General features: G+C 36.7%; 1 protein-coding gene across 3 annotated transcripts in view; it reads left to right on the top strand.

The window, feature by feature from the left end:
• Positions 1-20,659, top strand: part of LOC149848723 (protein transport protein SEC23 D-like) — a 63,836-nt gene that overhangs the window by 14,187 nt on the left and 28,990 nt on the right. For 2 of the 3 annotated variants that reach the window (XM_089997135.1, XM_089997132.1), the window contains exons 8-11: positions 456-537; positions 654-769; positions 2,602-2,697; positions 16,585-16,708. In XM_089997135.1, coding sequence (XP_089853261.1) covers positions 456-537; positions 654-769; positions 2,602-2,697; positions 16,585-16,708 — 418 coding nt within the window. The remainder of the gene's footprint in view (positions 1-455; positions 538-653; positions 770-2,601; positions 2,698-16,584; positions 16,709-20,659) is intronic. The other variant, XM_089997141.1, reaches the window with a different exon arrangement.

Genomic DNA, 20,659 nt, shown 5'->3' with positions numbered 1-20,659 from the left:
CAATTTACAGTGATTTAACACCGCTATTGACAACGAAATGGGCTTAGTCCTTCAATTGTGCTTCTGCTATGTGGTGCTGTTACTTATGTTGGTCAATATGTTATGGTTGCATTTGATAAATAACATGATGTGACTCCGCATTTCAACATGAATTCATATTGTTGAATTGCTATCTTTAGTGTCATAACTGTTGATTTAATTGTCTGTGGTTATTCTTTTGTAAGGTCTGATCTAAACCTAAACCATGCTTTTTATAATTATTAAAAACAAGGGGTATGGAGAAAATGCATGGATGAGCTATTACAGAAACTAGAAACTAATTTTATGATAAATTTTGTTTTATGTGTTAAATAGTTGCTTTATTTGTTTGGCTCTGAATGATCTTCTTTATATACCCAGTATGTGGTTCTATGCTCCAGAAATCTTGATATAATATGAGCTTAATTCTATTCAAGGTATCGGATGCTGAACCGTCCATATGCCTTTGGCTGTATATTGCGGATTAGGACATCTTCTGACTTTAGACCTGGCCATTCGGTATGTGCGATTTCTGATTGTTTGATTTTGTCTCACTTTCAACAAAATTTTTCCAACACCTTGGTACACATTATTGAAGCATGACACGCCTGAATCAACTTTTTCTTTCCCTGCAGTATGGCCATTTTTTTCCAGATCCACAGTATGAAAATGTTCAACACATCATTTGCTGTGATTCCTATGCTACTTATGCATATGACCTTGAATTTGCCAACACAACAGGATTTCCCAGGTACAACGTCACATTCAAGGAAAATGTTCGGAATTGATTGTGCTTTCTGCATTTAACAGTTGTCTGTTGATGGATGATGGACATAAAATCTTTTTTATCTGATCTTTTGATAAATTAAGCTTGAATTGGTTCCATGCTGATAACAATGGGGTTTCCCCACTAAGCAAACCTTACCCACAATATCCTTTAATGTATCTTGGGGTGGTAACTAGTCACTTGCCTGGTCATGTTTCTGGAGAAGTTTTAACCTTTTGATTCTCAGAAAAGAAAAGCAGAGGTTAAGCATTTTTAATCTATTAGAGCCTATAAGTCTTTTACCCTCATATCTGATGCTACTTGAGAAGTGGAATGGTAATTTGTGAATTCTTTGAAAGTTCGGTGCACTGAATCTTATTATGGTATGTAATTTCTTGGAGACTGAGTGTTGTATGGGATTATGGTTGGCATACAGAAATTCTGCAATGTGCATGTTTGATGACAATAGAAATCATAATTTTTTTTAACTGCCTACTTGCTTGCTATGTCACATGGGTGCGGGGATTCGGTACTTCCAAAAAAACCGGGTGCGGGGGTGCGGCAGGGAAAAAAATGTGAATATATATATATATATATGTATCATGTATAGTGTATATGTATGAATGTATGGTAGCTGTTAAGGTCCATGACATTTATGCCCAACTTACTTTTTACCATTTTTTTATCTTATATGGTTGTCCCCAAAGATGAAAGTGATGAGTTGTGGAGCCTGATTCATTGTTTTTGCCCTTGCAGGAAGGGGGGTCCGGGGGCTCCCCCCGGCGCGGGTCCATTTCATAGGGCAATTTTTTTTTAAAAAAAAAAAATCCAAAAAAATGGACAAAAATGACCCTGGGTGCGGTCAATGCACCCAGGGACGGGTTGACCGCACCCGGTGCCGCACCCGCACCCGCATCGAGTCGCGTCGACGCGGGTGCGGCACCCTGCTAGCCAAATCCCTGTGACATGGCTTGCTTGCTGTTTGTTCCTTTTTAAAAAATTTCCTGATGATACTTCGTTTCTTCACCTACTTGTTCTCAGGCTCTATGTTCACCCAGAAATTGTTATGATAGCTTACAATAAACTCTCTGCTTAAATGTGCAATTTCTTTAGGTTGTGTAGATGCTTTTGTAATTTATCATTCAATGCATTGCAAGTTATTCTTTTCTCATCAAATTTAAAAGTATAATCAGATTCTCTGCTTTTGAAGTTCTGTTGCTTTAGAGCTTGTGCTATGTGACATGTACTTCTGGAATATCCGAGTGCCATGTTGACACACTGCTACACGGGTACAGGTACAGTTGTGGTCAACATGCATCAACCAAATTTGTCCCGTTTATGGATTCGGTCAACATTGAATTTGACCCGTTCTGCCTTGTTGTTTTGTTTAAGTGAATATTGACTTGGACAATTTTGTTCAAGTTTTTTGCTATATCATGGAGACACTCTCTCTGCTCTTGTCGTCTCCCTTCTTATGCTATTTTTAATGGAAATTTACACAAGAATGTTATGTTGTGTCATTTTTGTCGTGTCCATGTGACATGTTTTTTGGGTCTTTTAGGACTCATCAAGTAATTTAGTCAACAAGCACCAACCAAATCTTACACAGCCAATGTTGACTAGCCACACCCCTGTTGCCTGTCTTTCCAAAAATCCTCTCATCATACCCTTCGTAACCATGTTGGACCCCATATTCAGATCCGTGCCTATTGACATAGATCATGTGAAATCTATAGGAGCTGTGATTTGAAAGTAAAAATGTGGCTTAATTAATCATAACAGCTGTTTTAACAGATTGACTTGTAATGTGTTTGCAGACATTCTGATCCACCAGTGCTGCAGGTAGCTTTCCAATATACAGTTGTGGTACCACATGAGGAATCTCCAAAATCAGGGTCATCCTCCTCTGACAAGTATAATTATCCAATCTATTGCATTTGATGTTGCTGAAAACTGCTTCATAACTATGTTCTGCATGGTGCTTTATGAATACTTAATCCTCTACTGTTTTGTTCCTCTGGCAAATGGCAATCGTTGTCTTCAATACCATTGTTTGCATGACAGGAAAAGATTTGATTCTTACAGACTCAAAAGAAAGGAAAACAAAGAAAACAGATTACTGGAATACAAGTTAGATAATCAAATGTGCTGCTTGGTCTGATTTTCCATTCGTCTATGATATTCCTGTATGCTAATGATGATCTTTTTATTTGACTATGCAATGAATATAGGGAATCCTGGCTCTTTAGCTAATTACTTGCGCCAAAGTTTAAGTGGGAAAATTGCAAACCAGTGACTGGAATGTGTTGGATTTAGGACATCCTATTTCTTTTTTAATTAGTTGCAATAGAACTTGGGTGAGAATTGTCGACCAGTGAATAAAGTGTGTTGGATTCCGAGTTACTGGAAGCTTCTTAGATAGGTGGGAAGCTCGCTTCCTGGAAAGTCGCTTCGGAAGCGCGATTCTCCTCGCTTTTGAAACTTGATGAGAACCTCGATTCCCCCGTGCTTCTCCTATGCTTTCCACATGCTTCATCTATTCTTTTTATATGTTCTCTTACTCAACTTTTCTTGTTTTTTATGAGTTTTCTCCCACTCTTCTCACTCACTTCCATGTGCTTTCTCTAAAGTGGTAGTCATCATTTTTAGATTTTGTTAAACATTTAATTCTTACACTAAAAAACATGAAATTTAATATTCGTCACTTTTATTTTAGTTCTTATTTGTGTTTCATTTTGATTCTCATTCAATTCTTATATTTCTTTTATTTACTTTTTGCTTCCCGCTTCCTATACATTTTAAAATGCATCGCTTCTCGCTTCCGCTTCCCGTATCGTTTCCCGCTTCCGCTTCCTAGTTTGGCAACCTTGGTTGGATGTCTTGTTTTGATCATTATTTCAGTATTCTTGTATCCATTTATGATCTTTCTAGATTGTGCAGTCCGTATAGGCATACTTGGAGTTGAAGCTGCATCAATGCATGTGTTAGAAAATGACCTTGAATGCAATAGGTTCAAAATGAACCCATAAACACGCACATAAAGTGCAAACACATAAACCCACAAAGGGGTGAAGCCAAAAGGCTAAAAAGAAATAATCTTCATTGAAGGTGAGAGGTAAAACTCTACACTTTTGAGAGGGGGGAGACCCTTTTATATACAAGAGAAAAAAAGGGAGAGAGAGGGAGCCATTGGGGCTCCCACTAGGTAGACGTTGGGGAGCCCCAATGGTCATATTTATGACCGTTGGGCACTCCAACGTCTACACAAGTGGGCCCCCCAATGGTCCCATGTTAGAACAATAAAAATAAAAGAGAAAAAAAAAATAAAAATAAGAAAAGAAAAAAACTTAAAAATATAATTACATGATGAAAAGACCAAAATACCCCTATCGGGTATTTTGGATACAACTTAAAATACACACACATACACACATATATATATGATACACGACTATATTTTAACATGTACACATTAGTATCTGTCATGCAATTTCTTCTCAAAATAAATTTGAATTCTTATCTGATATTGAGCATTAACTATCAATCTACATCTAGTCGCTGTCTGGGAGCCAGATTTGAGAGCAATATGGGGTAAGAATTCAGATTTCTTCTCAAAATAAATCTGAATTCTTATCTGATATTGAGCATTAACTATCAATCTACATCTAGTCGCTGTCTGGGATCCAGATTTGAGATCAATGTGGGGTTCACTAAATCCCCTAACCCGCAACTGTTTAGGAGCCTGAATTTGGGAGATGGAAGTGGAGATTAGAGCGCAGATGGGAGTGGAGATCGCGTCCCATCTCCCTATTTCCACTACATCGTCAAGCAGATGTAGTTGACAACTCCACTTCCATCGCCCAATTTCATCTCCACTCCCATCGCCCCTCTCACTTATGCTCCAACACTGGTTCCAAACAGAGCTTTAGACATCTTCCCATTTCCATTGGTGATTGTTTCAACTATGAATGCCAGTTCTTGCATCCACTCTTACAAGAAAATTTTCTGCCAAACAATATTGTTGAAAGCGTGCATCAAGGTGCAAAAAGCGTGCCTCGCATCAAGATGAGGGGCTTTTTGCCTTGAGGCACAAGCCTAAGAAGCAATCATGGGTGAGGGGTACGCCTCATACGCCTTGAGGCACATGCCTCGTGATGAGGCACACCTCAGGGTGAGGCGCACACCTCTTCTTTGGCTGGTCAAATGAGGTCAAAGTCCTCATTTGACAGAAAGTCAACTAAAAAACACAAAAACGAGGAGGGGGTTGATTGCTAGGGTTGTCTCCTCTCTCTTTCTCAAGAAGAAGAAGAAGAACCGTCCATACTCTCTCTCTCCCCTTCTCCTTTTTCTTCTCTTCTTTGTTCTTCCCTTCTTCTTCCATCCTTTTCTTCTTCTGTGCTTCTGTGTCTTCTTCTTCCCTCCTTTTTCTTCTTTCCTCCTCCTTTTTCCTCTGTTCATGTGTTGTTTTATATTCTAATTATCATCAGAAATTATGATTGACTACTAGTTTCCTCCTTCATGCTTTTGTAGTAGTTTTTTGTCAACTTCTGAATCAGATATTAGCACCAATCTTGAAAACTGAACAAGCCTATATGCTGAAACCAAGTAACACTCCCCTATATCTGTACACTTAATGAACATGGAGTCCTGCATGTTTCCCTCATGGCAATATGCCGATAATTATAAACCTTCAGTATTTTTACAAAACTGAAATAATGTTGTTGTTTTATAAAATGTGCAAGTATGCATGTGATTATGTATGTATATGTAATTGACTGTATGTGTTGGTTTTTCTAAAGATTGTGTATATCAAATTGTGAATGTTAGTTTCATAGTTTGTGTTATTATTTAAAAATACTGTTTTGATAGGTGAATGTACTTGTAATTGACTGTGTATGTAGGTTTGTACTTTGTAGATGTACATATAAGGATTGTGTATGTACATGTAATCCATTGTGTATGTTTAGGTTTGTAATTTTGTATGTAAATATTGTTAATGCGAATTTATGACTTTTAGTTTGTATCATTAGATCATGTGAATTAAAAATAAGTTTTCTCCCTCATAAATAAAGCATTTCTTTTATTTATTTATATTTTTATATTTTTTAAGTTTTAAAATATATATTTTTAGGCTTATGCTTTATGCCTCGAGGCTTACACTTCGCTTCATATTTGGTGGAGTGCTTCACTATGCCTCAATGCTTTTCACAACATTGCTGCCAAAAGATGAAAAAAGAACACGGTGATTTATGGTGTAATTGTTTGCTATATCTTATTGAGGACTAGTAAATGAGCCAACCTTGAAGTGTTCAAGCTTGACTACTTCTTGTGGTAAGTTGAGCTAAGTTCAAGCTTATACTGAGTGTAACGCCCTAAAAATCTCGGACTTGTAACTTTTAGGACAATTTTGAAAGCCTTGAAATCATTTATTTATCAAAGTTTTAAATAGTAATTCAGTGGAAAATGGTATTTTTGAAACAAGTCAACGAACCTTGAGCGCATTACTTGAAACCTTTTCCTTTATACAACGGATTTGAAACTCCGTTCATTCAAAACCAAATAGATTAAAAGGAAACACAGTTTTAATAATTTAGAGTTTATACAAAGGAGAAATTTTCAAAGAAACCCTTATGCAAAATTATAGAAATGTCTTGAGAAGCGAAACGTTAGGAAAATAGTCTCATCTTGATACCATCACATCATCGTGTCATCGCTTGTCGTACCGACTTAATCATCACCTGCACGCATAAAATGGATCAGTTTCATGAAAAACTGGTAGGTACATAAGTATGACAATATGGATCAAATCTAGCATAAACATTTAATTCGTACATGATACGTAATTCAATAAGTAATATAGACAATTCTAGCATATGCATTTAATTCAAACATGATACGTAATTCAACAAGTAATGTAGACAATTCTAGCATATGCATTTAATTAATACATGATGCGCAATTCAACAATTAATACAAGGCTAGCATGAGCAGTTAATTAATTAATGATGCACAATTTAACAAATGATGTGAGCAAAATAACTTTGTTTTGATATTTAGCTGCATGAATCGTAGAAACAACTGAGACTAATCTGGGGTTTATTATGTCATGTATTTTTGATACCCCGATTAGCTAGTTGAGTCCGCTCATAAGGGGACAACCAGTGACCGAGAGAGAATTCTTCAAAGGCATACATAGTAAGGGATGCATCCAACTTCTGTAGAAATCTATGAGATCTACCACTTGGGATAATTTTCAGTAGTCCCACCTCCTAACTTCGATGATTGGGGACATCGAGTCATTTACCCGAGGGGTGGTTGTTAACAACCTGTCCATCGGAGTTTTTGTACCATCCCATGCTCTCTCTTGACGAAAAACAGCAGGGCGAATGGGTGCGTTAGGTTTTATTTAACTGAAGACCCATTTTGCATGGTGTGGTCTTTCAAACTCATTCATACATCTTGCCTGTTAAGGCGAATCATCACCATTTATGTGATTTTAATTTTATCATTGTGCCTTTGTACGTTGCGAGGTTACCATAAACCTCTCATCCAATCATCGTAGTATAAATATGCCATGCCTGTCTAAAAGCACGATTACGATGAGAGGGGTATAGGTTTCTCAGAAAGAAACCCTAACTTTAATGTGTTGTGAAAGAAACGATGTAATCATTTTAGTTTACTTTTTACATGCTCTGGTCGTTTAAACCAACACTAGTATCTTGCATGTGAAGGCGAAACATCACTATATAACTTATTTTTACAAAGTGTCATTCACACGCTTCGAGGTTACACGAACCTCTTATCCAATCATCGTAGTATTAACATGCCGTGCCTGTCTAAAGGGGTACGGCTACGATGAGAGGGTATTGGTTTCTCAAAAGAAACCCTAACTCAATGTTTCGAAAAAGAAACGCTGCAACAAATATTTAGTTTGACGAGATCTAATCTTTTTAAGACACTTGTATATCCTTGGGCAATTTGCACGATATGAGATTGTCACGGATCTCTCATCCATTTATCGCAGTATCTGCATGTTGCGCATGTCTTGTGATACTATGCAATAAATGGGGTATGGGTTTCTCAGCAGAACCCCGCCCAAACACATGCTCATGCCCCCAACCGGGGTTATCCGAGTCATTTAGAAAGCTTAAACCGAAGTTGTAAAACATTTTTCCCAAATGCACCGACTTGGGAAAGCTTAGTTGAAATTTCGCAACTTATAAGCGAGCAGACTCTGCTTTGCAAAAATACGTATTTAGAAAACTGGATTCTCGCAAAGAATCCCTTTTCTTTAAAACTCTAACGCTCATTTTCAAACCCGTGTCTTTCGAAAACGATCAAGTAAGAAACATGTAAGATAGGATACGCCTTTACGTGTCCTACAACGTTGCATTTATGTAAATACATGTATTACAATGTAACCCCAACTCTATTTAGAAAATCTCGACGTCTCGTACCTTTGACCGGGGATATCCTAGTCATTATCGAATATCAAAACGAACGACCGTACGTAACTCTTAGGGTTACGCGGGGTTGAGGAAAAGACTTGATTGCGAATGTGCAATCGCCAAAAGTTTGATTTTTGCCTTTCGAAACAACGGATATTTCAAATATTTAAATCTTGTGTGAAATCTCTTTTTTTAAAAGACTAGGCAAGGATGCACAAATCTGCGGCTTTAAGAGTAAGCGTAAGCCTATGCACATTTTAGCGCAGTGGCAAAGTAATTGACGTAAAGCGAGACTCGATGTGTGAAACTATACAACGAGCTAAATAAACTGCGTAAGCAATACATGATGTACGAAACCGTATATCGGCCAAATAAATTGTGTGAGCAATGCACGATATACGAAATCGTACATCGGCCATGTAAACTGCATAAACAATAGCCTGTGCACATAATAGTGTGGCGACAAAGTAAAGACAGAAAGCAATAAATGCGAAAGTAGAAGCCTGTGCGCTAAAGCGCTGCGACAAAGTAAAGGTAGAAAGTATTAAATACGAAAGCAGAAGCCAGAAGCCTGTGCACTAAAGCACAACGGTAAAGTAAAGACAAAAAGCAGTAAATGCGAAAGCAGAAGCCTGTGCACTAAAGCACGACGGCAAAGTAAAGACAAAAATCTGTAAATGACAGAAAGGAAAGGACAAGGATCGCGAAACCGTGTCCTTGACTTAAAAGCGTACATATATATTGTCATTTTTTCTATTTTAGTATTAATTGCTTAATTTAGTTTGTCCATTGCCCTTTGCGCAATTTTCCCCTACATTAGAGAGTTTCGGGGTTGCAGACGCCTCCAAGTTTAAGTGACAAAAGGCTCGGGCCTCGGGGCCCGAGCGGGATCCGTTGTGCGAGCTGCAAAAAGAAAAAGGTGAGAACTTATCCCAAAATACTAAAAATGTTTAGAACTTAAAAAGGGTGTCGAGACCCCAGATAGGGCAGGGCTGCGCTCCTGCCCGCCAATCAACAGAGGAAGAGAGGAAGGGACAGGGGTTATGCCCCTGCCTGCCGATCAACAGAGAGAGAAGGGTCCGCAGATTTGATATAAGAGGGAGCAGGGAGGGGCCGAGCCCCTCCACTGCGAACCCAGGGTGCAGGGAGGGGCCGAACCCCTCCACCCTGAACCTAGGCTACAGGGAGGGGCCAAGCCCCTCCACTACGAACCCGACCCAAAGCGAGAGAGAGATGTGGGGGGGGGGACCACCGTGGGTGGTTTTCGGTGACCACCACCGAGGGAGAGAGAAGAGGGCAGGGATGGGGCAACGCCCCTCCCCTGCGAAAACAAACAAAGAGAGATGAGAGAGCAGGGAATTGGGTGGCGCCCTTCCCCTACGAAACCGACAGAGAGAGAGAGAGAGGGAGCAGGGAAGAGAGCGACACCCCTCCCTTGTGGACCCTACATAGAGAGAGGGGAAGGGCAAAGGCGCCCTCCCCTCTGTCGTTAATAGAGGGAGAAGAAGAAGAAGAAGAGATCGAGATCTTCGATCTGGACAAACCCCCCAAAATCACGAACTACAAAACGCGGAAAATCTTGGAAAAGCACAAGAAGAAATGGGGTGCGTACCTGCAAGGGTGGAGACCACCGTGTGCCGACGTGAAGAGGGGCACTGGCGAGATGGTCAGGTTCGAGCAAAGAGAGGAAGAGAAATGGGAGAGCTCGGGGGGTTTTCGGCATCGAGCAGGACCTCCGACGAGGGTCTTGACTTTGAGTCCTCCGGTGTCAGTCGAGGGGAGAAGACTGTGTAAGGAGGAGTGCAAGGGCATTTCGGGTTTCAGGTGGGTAGGACCTTCGGCGAGGGAGGCGGTCGGAGGTGAGGGAGTCGAGTAGAGAGAGAGACTCGGGTTCCGCCGATTTGCACAAAGGGAAAACCCCCTGTGGGGGTTTTAAATAGCATAGGGGGGGGGGAGGATTTGGACCCGGATTTGGTTGGATCCAACTTGGATCCATTTTTTTTGGAAAACTCGGATTTTACACTGAGCCCATGCTAAATGAGCGAGCTCGAACTGGATTGTTTACCAGCCATGATTGGCAAGCTCGGTGAGTCAACTCGTGACTCACCCGAGTTGTCTCGGACCAGGACCTAATCGAGTTAAAAAAGTAGTATAACTCGGTTAGGACCAAACTCAGCCGAGTCACATTTTGACTTGGCCGAGTCAGCTAAGACTCGGCTGAGTCTTAGCTACCATTTGAATGAAACGACATTGACTAAAGGCATTAACTAAAAGCATGTTTTGGTAAAAGCATTAAAAGCTTTCAATTTTCCAAAGTTAGATTTGAAAATAGAGAGAGATGAGAATTCGAAGCTACATTAATTTGAAAATTCAAAACATTTTCCAAAGCATTAAAAGCTTTCAATTTTCCAAAGCATTACATGTGTTTTGGTAAGTTGCATTTAGTGTTGGTACTCGGTGGATGGGAATTTATTAGCCTTCAAAAGAGAGAGAGAATTAAATGATAATATTTAATACTAAAATAATGAGAATAAATAGACATTTTACCAAAATTACACTATTGTAATGCATCTAATTAACTCATGCAATTATCTATATTTTCTGAAAATTTTATGTTTAGAATATAAAATATCATGATTACAATGTGATATTTATGTTTTGTCAAGTATATTATGAATATTTTGCAAATAACACACTATTTTTCAATTTCAAATAGTGAAAATACCATTTTTATATTTGAAAAATATATTTAATATATATATATATATATAATTTTTGAAGTTATGTTTATTACTATATATAATAAATCACACCTAATATGCTTTTTTTTTGTACCATAAATTACATACTTTTTATTTATTTTTAATAAATTAAATAAAAATTCTTGACTCGCCCGAGTTATCGAGTTGACTCACCCGAGTCACCAAGTTGTATGTGGCCGATCCGATACCGAGTCCCGAAAATGCCAACCATGTTACCACCCAAAAAAATCAATTACATTGCTTTAAAGCTGGAAGTAATAGAATAGCAAAAAAATACATTGTTTTAGAGCCAAAAAAAGATCTTATCTCTAACTATATTGCTTGCATGCCAAATACTTCAATAATTTGTTGCACTTAATGTAAAATATTTCTAAATTTTGAAATATGTTTATTACTACTAAACAAGCCCGGTAGAGTCAAATACCTATTCTTCTTGTTCAGCTTGCTGAGCCTATTTTATGAGTTCAAACAGGCTCTTTCGGGCTGAGCCACAAGCGGCTCATCTCATTTCCCAGCCCTGATCTTATGTAAAAAATACAACACACAAATTGCTTGCAGAAAGAACTTAGAAATTATTCATTATTTAACTTCTGTGGATCATGTATTTGCCATTGGAGATTCAGAAGAAAATCAAACGTTGAAAAATCATTTGAATAGTGCTTGACATAAAGTTTCTTGTTCATTTAAGATATTTCCTTGTGACTGATGTTGCAAAATCAAGAAACAATTTTTTGTTTTTTGAAAATCATTTTATATACCCACCATATAACTAGAACCCCTGGTGCTAATTCAAGTTGATAACCAATTGGAAAACAATTGTGAACTGAAGAGAAAAGGCGATGAACCTGCAGAAGACATGGAAGATTCCGATTATTATGGGGAATTTGAGTTACCTCACAATGGCTCGATTAACCAGATATGGCATTTGTTTGCTTTATTAGCTGGTTCATGCAATCAGCTCTAAAGTTTCATTTGGATGCTATTTATGTATTCAAGTTACCTCACAATGGTTCAATTAATCAGAAATGATATTTGTTAGCTGATTCACACATTCAGATTTAAAGTTTCATATGGATGCTGTTTGCAGAGTCCTAAGATATAATAAACAAGCGGTGCACAGAATGTTTGGTGTCAATATATACAAGGATGTGAATTTGTCCATGTCTAGCAAGGATACAAGATCAAAATTCGGGTGTTACTGTAATGAAATAAAGTAGTGCACAAGAGGTTGCCACCTAGGCTTGCAAGATTACAATAAGTGGACACAAACACAAGCTCTCTTATGGACCAATACAATCAACACAAAAGCTTTTTATGGGCTAAGCAAAAGACAAATAAAATAACAAGATTTTATATATAAAATGCTTAATAAAAGCATTATACAAGAAGGGGATTGAGCCCCTTTATATAGACAAGAGAAGGCTCAAAGTGTCATTGGGGATTGGGCACACTCCCAACAGCTCCTAGAGCTAAGAACAATAATGCCCTTAGCTAGAATCAAAAGGACAAAAATAAAGAAACGAAGAAAAGAAAATATAAAAGTTCTAAAGTGACCCTAATGGGCATGACCTATTACATAAAGTGAAATAACAAAAATACCCCTAATGAGTATCACCTATTACAACAATATAAAATATGTATGTATATATATGTACATACACATTATATAGGTATATATGGCTATACATATACACTTATATATATATATATATATATATATATACATATATATATATATAAAACTTTAACACTCTCCCTCAAACTTCCAGTGTGATCACCAAAGTTTGTCAAGTAAGAAATGAAACTGGGGAGAAGGAAGCACTTTCGTAAAGAACTCGGCCGACTGAAATTTCAATGCTACATAAGGCACGATGATAGTTTTCTTCAGATATTCTTCACAAAAGAGTGACAATCCATCTCGATATGCTTGGTTCTCATGAAATGTGTGATTTCCAGCTATGTAGATAGCGCTTTTATTGTCACAACATAACTTTGAGGATGATTGCAAATATACCTCATGTCTTTCAACAATCTTCTCAACCACAATATTTCAGATGTCGTGGTAGCTATGGCGATATTTAGCTGCTGTTGATCATGGTTTTAAAACCCGATGACTCGTCACTCAGTTCGTCCTTGAGTGACTCGTCATTCGGCCAGGTCAACTCAGTGACTCGGTCGGGTCATGTTCACTTTATATTTTATATAAAATATATAAATATATGTATATATTATGATTATTATCTATATTTTATAGTATTTTACCAATATATTATATATAATATGCATTATATAATATTTTTTATAATATATTTACATATATAATCATATTTTTATATATAATATAGATAATATTTATATTATATTTCATATAATATATGTAATTATATATAAAATATATTATATATGTATATGCATGACTCAACTGACTCACCTATGACTCAGTCGAGTTAAACCTGGTTTATGACCCGATAACGAGGCGATCAGAGCCGAGTCACTGGGTCAATCTGGCGAGTTTTTAAACTATGTTGTTGATGACAACGATATTTTTTTGTTGCTTACATTTTCAAGATACCATCAAATCACCTATAAACACAAAAAAACCAGTAGTTGAGTGTCTATCATTAGGATCTCTTCTTTAATCAGAATCAGTATATGCAATTGATTCGAGTGGAGAGAAAGATAATAACAGTCCTTTAGAAACAAAAATGTGCAAATATTGAATAATTCAGATAACAACACTCATGCGTACAGTAGTAGGTGAGTGCTGGAATTGACTAGCTGTATGCATTGCATGAAAAATGTCTGGTTGAGTAATTATTAAATAGGTGAAGAATCCAATCATCTAACAATAGGGAGTGGGGTCTTCCAAAGGTGTTTCATTATTTATCTTCATCTTTGCATTAATTACTTCAGGAATGTCTGTCCTTTTTTCATCCGTGATTCTAGACCTGTCAATAATCTCAAAGGCAAACTTTGTTTGCATTAGTAAATAACCGCATATAGAATATGCTACTTTAATCCCTAAAAAGAAGCGAAGAAACCCTAGATCCATCATTTCAAAATTTTGTTTAAAGATACTTTTAATATAACAAACTCCCTGTTTAACTTCGCTAGTAATGATCACGTCATCAACATAGAGGAGCAAAAAATAGCTATATTGGTGTCAAATAGGCTTTTAACTAAATTGTGAAAAGTTTTGAAAATTCCAAACACTTCATTTTTTGTGCCTATGAAAATAAATCCAAACTATCCACAAAATCTCATAATAAACATAACCACCTTTAGATACACCAGGAGCCGGACCCCGTACATCTGAATATATTGATTCAAGTGGTTTGGAAGCAAAAAAATATCATCTCTTTAAAAGAAATAACTTTCATCTTACCAAGAATGCAATAAGTGCAATAAAAACTTTCATTGCAAAATTTTCTCAAATGAGGTACATTGGATAATTTAAATATGCTAAGATGTCCTATCCTTTGATGCCACAAAAGTATATCTAAATTTTGTACATTGTAAAAAAATAGGTTTTTAGGAATAATCAATCAATCCAAGTAATAGGGATTTATTTCTCTATGACCTTCCCCAATTTGCTTCTCAGACTGAAGATCTTGCACCAAACATTGATCCAATGAGGAGATACTATAACCATGGCCGACTATTTGAGAAACGGAAAGAAGATTCAAATTAAGTTTTGAAACAATTCTAACTTCAGGAATAAAAAAGTTTAAAGAATTTATGAAATTTTCATTTCCTTTTATATCAAGAGAGGAACCATCAACAGTGAAAACATTGGATTTACTTGAATTAATACCATAATCCAAAAGAAAAGAATTATTGGAGGTTACATGGAAGAATGCACCAAAATCCAAGAGCTTATGAATCTTACCTGGAGGTGAAGAAGACGAGACCGCGACACCCGTGATAGAAGAGGATATTCATTTGAGAAGCAGTTGTTGGGCCTCCACTAGTTGGGACAACGCCATGGTCCCAACTAACACTTAGGGGCTTACAAGATTACAATAAGTGCACACAAACAGAGGGTCTCCTGTGGACCAATACGATCAACACAAAAACCTAAACACAAATAAAATAACAAGATTTTATTTATAAAATGCTTAAGAAGGGGATTAACCCCCTTTATATAGACAAGAGAAGGCCCAAAGAGCCATTGGGAGCACTCCCAACGGCTCTTAGAGCTAAGGACAATAATGCCCTTAGCTAAAATCAAAAGGACAAAAATAAAAAGAAAAGAAAAGAAAATATAAAAGGTCTAAAGTGCCCTACGTGTCGAGCGGAGACTCCAGAGGCTTACAACTGCATTGGATGAACACTACCAACTACACACCACCACTGGGATCCCCTAGGGGTGCTGCAACTAGGGGAGAGAGAGAGGTTCACGCCCAACAATGGGGAGCGCCCAAGGCAAGGGACGTCCCCGAGAGAGAGAGAGAGAGAGAGAGAGAGAGAGAGAGAGAGAGAGAGAGAGAGAGAGAGAATTGATAAAAAATTACCTCAATCATTTAAGCATAAATGTGTCTCTCTCTTAAAGTGTTTATATAGTGAGAGTTGCCCTAAATGGATTTGGGTCTCCACATGTTGGGCCTTGGATCCTCTCATTCAACAAATCCAACCTAAATTCATAAATTAAAAATGAAAATTCAATTGGAAAGAAAGGCCTAATGGCCTTGGGCGCTCAAATCGAACCATGTGAAGGCGTGCTCATGCCTAGGGCGTGGGCTCGTCATCTTGGGCTGCATCACCTGGGTTCCATCAATGAGGGAAAGTGGAGGCAGGAGAAAGAGGAGGAAGAAGAGGGAGACTTACTGAGAGGAGCTAAAGAGTTGGAGTGACAGCAGAGCAGCAAGAGGAGGTGGAGCACAAGGAAGAGGAAGGCAGTGAGGGAGAGAGGGGGATGGGGGGGGAGGATTGTGCCCTAAAACACCCCTCTTTTTTGTTTCCTTTAAAAACTAGGACTGAAATGGTCTTGATCAGAGTTGATCGAGTCTATTTTTTGACCAAAATGAGTCTGGATGCAGTGAGATCCGCATCATGTCACGTCGACGCGGGTGCGGCGACCTATTTGGCGAGTCAATCTTAGATAGGTGAGAGTATTGCAATAAATTAAATTTTTTAATAATTTTAATTTGTCGCAACAACTTGCCTTTTCCTCTTTTTTGCATGGTGACACCTTTGATATTTGCATGGTTGCACTCCTTTTGCATGCATGTGTATGTGTGTGTGCACCTGTTTTATTTATTTTATTGTAGTGCAGCCCTGATTATCTTGATTTTCTTCTCTTGTTAACTTTAACACTGGTTTGGGCCTGAAGAGGGTAACTCACATAATCTAGTCTAATGTGAATCTTTGTTGAGCTCATCTCTTGCTGTTTTAAAGTGACTTGTATGTGATTTTGGACCTTTAAGTTTTTCTTCATTACAATTTTATTCCTCAAGTTCTTCGAGCCTTTCTTTGTTGCTGTTATTTTGCTCAGTTAATTATATGAAGCTCTTATAAAGGGCATTTTGATGTTTCACATCTTTTCTAGGTATAGACATCCGCTCATTTTGATGTTTCACATCTTTTGTAGGTGTAGACATTCTCTGAAGAAGATGTTAAGAATACGGACATTGCAGTATGGTTTGGCTGGAAACATCAATGAACTTTATGATGGTGTGGACCCTGAAGTTGTCCTCTCCATTCTTGTTCACAAGGTTCTGACTTTGCTACTTTTTGTTGTTGGTATATCTATTTGTGTTCCAGTTTGTGTGCACCATATACTGATAGCAATGCCAATTTTCATGAATTCACTGAGAACAAGAACTCACACTCAAGTTGTTAATAGTACTTGTCTGGTGGAGGATGCTTGTGTCAAAGATGCATGTCATGCACTTTGTGATTTATAGGGGGTAACAAGAGGGTACAATAGTGAGGTAGTCCATGAACAGATTATCTTTATTTATCATGAATCATGCACAATGATAGTGTGCAAATACAGCCACATAAGTGCAAGGTAACATGCTATTTTTTCATTAATAGAAAGTACTGATGTCACGGTTACCATCTTCAGTTGCATGCTGACTTGGAGACGAACGATTAATTAAAGATTGTAATCACCTCTCTATCTTTGTTGCAGAAGAGTAGGTAACTTTTATGAGATTTCAAGCCCCCAATATTCTGCAGTGTATCATGTCAGGGTTGCAAATCATTATTGATAGGAAAACATCTGAAAAAATATGGATAAAGAAAAACCATGAAATTTATCTGAAGCTCTCTCTCTCTCTTTCTCTCTCTCTCTCTCTCTCTCTATATATATATATATATATATATATATATATATATAGAGAGAGAGAGAGAGAGAGAGAGAGAGAGAGAGAGAGAGTAATGCTATGGTGCTACAGTGATCTGGGAATTCCTACTCCCACATACTAGAAATCATAGTTGTAGGTTGCATCTTCTGAATCAGACTTTCTAGATATATTCAACATAGTTTATTTGATAGGAATCATGCTTCAGATCATGTTTTTTGGACATAAAATAGGATTTTTTAAGTAATGTAATTTTGATACATTGTAAGCTGTTGATTTTTAAAGGTATTAAAAAACCTACATGTATGCTATAGTCACATGATCCAAAACTTGTTTTCTACTAAATAATGCTCTTTGATCATCTCTATAGGGTCTGATCAACAAAAAAAGTTGAAGAAATTTGAAAATCTATTAGGTGGGAGTAGGTGCTCCGGGACCACCCTATATATATATATATATATATATATATATATATATATATATATATATATATATATATATATATATATATATATATATATATATATATATATGAGTCACTAGAATATGTGAACTAGAAATATGAGGACTAATGTGTGAACCTCAATTTTTATAAATTTTTATTCTTTTCTCTTGAATCTAACCATACGGATGTGATCTACATGCTTGGTTTTATAAGAACACGCTCTTGAATCATCTGATTTTGATGCATAAATGAGATGTTTTAAGGCTTTAAAATCAATGGCTCATGTTCTTCATAAATATTCAAGCATTCAAAAATCATGTTTTTTCATCGAAAATACACGATCCAATGGTTTATTCCTAGCAAATTCATCATGCCAATCTCATCCACACGGATAGATTTGCAAAAAAAGTGTTGGAAATGCCCATATTTCCAGTTCTCATATTTTGGTTCTCATATTCTAGTGATTATATATATATATATATATATATATATATATATATATATATATATATATATGGACACTGCCATTTTATGATGTTTTCCAATATGGCTAGTATATAGGGGATATGGTATGAAAGTAGGAATGGAAAACACAAGCACATAATGTGCTAACACATAAACCCACAAAGGGGCAAAAATGCCTATAAGGCATAAGTTGATATTATTGAAAAGAGGAAGGGTGAAGCACCCATTACATGGAGCAAAGGCTCCTCCAAAGGAGTTATTAAATTACAAGGGGGAGACCCCTATTTATAACAAGAGAGGAGCCACATAGGGGGCTCCCAAAGGAGTCGTTGGGAGCCCCCAACGGTCACATTTGTGACCGTTGGGGGCTCCCCAACGACTCTTTGGGGAGCCTCCCTAGGTGGCGCAAACCACAAGAATGAATAAAAAAATAAAAATAAAAATAAAATTAAAACATATTCCATCGTAAAAAGGGAAAATGACTAAACTACCCTTATGCCTAATAATAGAGAAATATATATTTTATATATATATAATTAGGAAGATACATATGCATATATGTATATGTATCATCCTTTATATATATAAAATATATATAAGATTACAAAGATTGAATGATACATTTTAACACCCCCCTCAAACTTTGCGTGAGGGAACAAAAAGATTGAAGAATGCAAGAGGAAGAATCTCAAGGCTTCAAGAGCCTTCAGTTCGAATGCCATTGAAATTTGCAAATGTCTTCCTCCAAAGTCTTTAACGATGAGCACCTTTCATGATCTATCCAGGGTACTTCTTTTCCTCTCATCTTCAAGATCCTGTGGAACAAATCAAGAAGAAGTCGAAGTAAAAGATATCTTTGTACTTAAATCAAGTGAAATATTCCAAATAAGATGAATTAACCAAAAAATCATATTATATAATTCATCCAAAAGTAATGGTGCAAAAAGATATTCTATGCATACAAGATTTTGATAGAACAAGATAATTACTTATGTATGCAAGATGATTTTAGAAAACCAATTTTCATAATCATATACCATGTTTAAAGAGTACATAATGCATTCATGAGGTCCAATATTGGACAAACCTAACCTCATAATGAGGAATAACACAATGGTCCACTAAGGGACACCACAAGAAGCCTACGAAGAGGCATAAGTTATATAAACTTTATTGAATGGAGGCCTAAAAGGCCAAAATGAGCATATGCATATACTATCATGAAATGAATCAAAACTTAAAAAAAACATTAATGAACATGCTCCAAACATATAGAAAGACAAGGGTTATTGATTTTAGCAATTCCTTTGAAAGCGATTTCAAGAGGGAAATGCTTCAAGAGCATAAAAAGAGTGTATGAAGCACAATATTTCAAAAAGATTTTAAATCCATTTAAGAGGCAAAATAATGAGTGTAATTTGAGTAGAGAACCTCACACTTTTAGAAAAATCTCACTCAAATGATAAAAAACTCTTTTTGCATATCAAAAAGTGGCCAAAAAACCATAAGCACTTAATATATAGATTAAATGCTAAAATATTGATTTGATTTTAAAATATGCTTATCAAAGATATGATTCACTTGTATCTAAAAGAAAACAAAAAATGAATGTAATTTCATAACTTTCAACAATAGTTCATCCACTACAAGCAACTATCTCATTAGTCCTCCAAAACCCATAAATCAAGTGTATAAGCTACTAGATCAAGAATATAAATATAATGTCATTAAAGGCCAAATGACACACACAAATGTGTGCAAAAGAACCTCTTGTCTACATGTAATAATACTTGAAATGAGTGCATCAATGATAAGAACAAGAGAATACATGCCAACATGGACCAAAAGCATCTTTTGTCTACGTAAAAATACACTCAAGACCAAGTATGTTCAGCTACTACAACAAGAGTATCAAGCCAACCATGGGCTAAAAACACAATATATCTATTGTCTACATAAAATGACACTTGAATTGAGTGAAAGAAGCCAACCATGGGCATACATCTCAGCGACTAGAATAAGGACACAAATGCCAACATGGACTAAAGATCACACACCATGGTGTGAATCAACGTGCCTTGTCTACATATAATAACACTCAAGACAAGTGTGTTCAGCTACTAGACCAAGAAAAACAAAGCCAACAAAGGGCTACCAACACACAAAAGTGTAATAAAATTCTTGTCTACATATGATGACACTTAGATAAGAGTTATAAAAGGAGAAAACTTTTGAGGCAATAAAACTTGTAATGACAAACATATATATAAAACCTTGTACGATATTTTGAAAATAAATATGTGCATATACGTACAACAAGAACACTTAGAACACTTGTTGCACAAAAGCACAAAACACGAAATCACAAATGTGCAAATGCACTCATAAGATTCATAAGCAATAAAAGGTTGGGCAATAATCCCCAACATCCTTGAATTAAATATACT

The sequence above is a fragment of the Nuphar pumila genome, chromosome 1 (assembly GCF_984573655.1).
Source record: "Nuphar pumila chromosome 1, dmNupPumi1.hap1.1, whole genome shotgun sequence".
NCBI classification, from domain to species: Eukaryota; Viridiplantae; Streptophyta; class Magnoliopsida; order Nymphaeales; family Nymphaeaceae; genus Nuphar; species Nuphar pumila.
This window is presented reverse-complemented; position numbering and strand designations above follow the sequence as displayed.